The sequence below is a fragment of the Lactuca serriola genome, chromosome 8, assembly GCF_051521515.1.
Source record: "Lactuca serriola cultivar US96UC23 chromosome 8, Lser_US96UC23_V15, whole genome shotgun sequence".
Taxonomy (NCBI): Eukaryota; Viridiplantae; Streptophyta; class Magnoliopsida; order Asterales; family Asteraceae; genus Lactuca; species Lactuca serriola.
Window position 1 is genome coordinate 4,554,958 of NC_136415.1, and position 2,644 is coordinate 4,557,601.

The 2,644-nt window shown below is 32.6% G+C and overlaps 1 protein-coding gene across 1 annotated transcript; it reads left to right on the top strand.

Annotated features, from left to right (window-relative positions):
• The first annotated feature begins 411 nt into the window (after positions 1-411).
• LOC145066597 (GDSL esterase/lipase At5g33370-like) lies at positions 412-1,958 on the top strand. The gene is made up of 5 exons (XM_079013892.1): positions 412-646; positions 813-940; positions 1,047-1,289; positions 1,403-1,655; positions 1,723-1,958. The coding sequence occupies exons 1-5, from the start codon at positions 412-414 to the stop codon at positions 1,956-1,958; spliced, it is 1,095 nt and encodes a 364-aa protein (XP_078870018.1).
• Positions 1,959-2,644: the final 686 nt, after the last annotated feature.

Genomic DNA, 2,644 nt, shown 5'->3' on the forward strand with positions numbered 1-2,644 from the left:
AACAAGTATTAATAAATTATTTATATTGATTTGTACAAATTTTTTTATAACTTATACCTCTCTTAAAATTTAAGATATAATTAGTGTGATTTATATAAGATATAAGATATATAATAATAATAATAGTAATTAATGACATCTGCAATCAATGACAATAAATATTATATAAAATTGTTATACGAATTATGAAATATAAAGCAAAAAGGTCAAAAATAATTCAATAGTCAACGCTGACTTTTGAAATCTCAATATCGCATTAATGACAGGCATTTCATACGACATCAACCGAGTCTTTTTAGTTCCTATTCTTTAAACTGGAGAGCTTCTTCTATATATAATTTCACCTTTGTTAAAGTAACGCTAACCAATACAAACCTTCAATCGCTTCTTCTCCCTCAATCTCCTTCGAAAATGGTTATCAGATTGTTGTTTTTCGTGTTATTTTGGGTGACGGCGTTTGGCGTTGCTCCTGAAGTAAGCGAACCACGACCATTTTTCGTGTTCGGCGATTCTCTGGTTGACAACGGCAACAACAACTACTTGTTTACCGGTGCACGCGCCGACAGCCCTCCATATGGCATCGACACTCCCTTGCATCTTCCAACTGGCCGTTTCTCCAATGGCCGAACCATCCCCGACATTCTTAGTTTAGTTTTTCATCTCATCGATCTGCTTTTCTTTTCCATGCCATGTTTCGAATCGTCTCTCTTGGAATCGGATACTTTTATGCTATGTTTTTAATCCCCGATTCCTTTTGCTTTGTGTTTGCTAAAAATATATATAGTCCAATAAACGTGCGTTATAATGAACAGGTGAAGTTATCGGATCGGAGCCTGCTCTTCCATATCTGAGTCCGGAATTGACAGACAAAAAGCTTCCTTTGGGTGCAAACTTTGCTTCTGCCGGAATCGGAATACTCAACGATACTGGAATGCAGTTTGTAAGTTACCGACGTATAATTAACGAGAAACCGATACTAACTGCATAAATGTGTGTGTCGTTCTGATTGGTATAATTAAGTGGTAATAGTGTAAACATCAACGCAGGGAAACATACTTCGAATGCCTGTACAACTAGAGTACTTCAGGGAGTACCAAAGAAGACTGACTTCTTTAGTAGGCCAAAAACAAGCAAAGGATATCGTAAACAGAGCTTTAGTACTTGTTTCATTAGGTGGTAATGATTTCGTGAACAACTATTACTTGTACCCGTTCTCGGCTCGGTCTCTACAGTTTACTGTTCCTGAGTATGTCATCTACCTCATGTCTGAGTATCGCAAGATATTGATGGTAATCTTTAGTCTAGAGTTCTTGATGTACGTTTTTAGTTATATATGTGCATTTGAAAATGATTATGATTAGGTTGAAGATGACTAAACTAATGAGTTAAGCTTATGATGCAGACAATGTATAATTTAGGAGTTAGGCGGGCGATACTGATGGGGTCTGGACCACTGGGATGTGCACCAGGAGAGATAGTACAACATAGCCTAGATGGTGAATGTGCACCCGAACTCCAAGCTGCAGCCCAGATATTTGAACCACAACTTGCTCAAATGGTTCAAAATCTTAATCATGAATTGGGTGCTGATGTTTTTGTTGCAGCCAATACAAAACTCATGCACAATGATATAATCACAAATCCTCAAGCTTTTGGTAAGAATCCGTTTTCGACAAAATATAAAAGTTTGAATTTGACGTTTTCAAATGATATATTATGCAGGTTTTGAAACCTCAAAAACGGCTTGTTGTGGTCTAGGACCATACAATGGGATACCTGGTTCATGCAACCCGTCTTCAAACTTGTGCAATAACAGAGACAAATTTGTGTTTTGGGATTCCTTTCACCCGACTGAACGAGCAAGCAGATTAATCGTGGAGCAGATGATGAATGGTACAGACGAATACATGAAACCCATGAATCTCACAACCATCATGTACTTGGATTCCCATATGTGATATGTTGATTTTGTAGCGTAATATACATTTCATAACCTTTTAATGATCATATATATAGTGGTTCCATTGATTTATCACCACAAATTCTTGGATTGCATAATACTTTCCATGTTATTTATCTTGCTATCAAGGTGACCGGGTTGTTTTTTGCAGTGGATTTCTATACGAGCGAAAAGTGTAACAGAGCCCCTTTTATTTATATACTAGTTTATAGGTTATAAAATTAATTAAATTTTTATAATAAAAATTTGTAATTATTAAAAAGTTATTTTAAATAAATTATTAATTAAGTAAATTAAAATATTTTTGAAATGAATTGCCTAATATATCTATATATATGACACATGACATAATATTTATGAATAGTTATATTAGAGTCACACTTGACAAAAAGAGATTAAAACTATTCATTTATTAGAATAAGATTTATTAGATATAAGATTCATATATTAAATGAGTTTATTTAAAAGAAAAAAACTAAATATAAAATTCTAGACATTTGAGAAGTTTTTATTTATAAGAAAAATGAAAAAAAATATTGAATTATAAAAATTAAAATATTTTTTTTCTCTAAATTTGAACAAATAATTTAGATAAATAAATAAACAAAATTAATAAAGCTTTAATTTATTAATTTTGAAATTAAAAGGAAAGTTCATTAAGAAAATTAATATGCATTTATTATT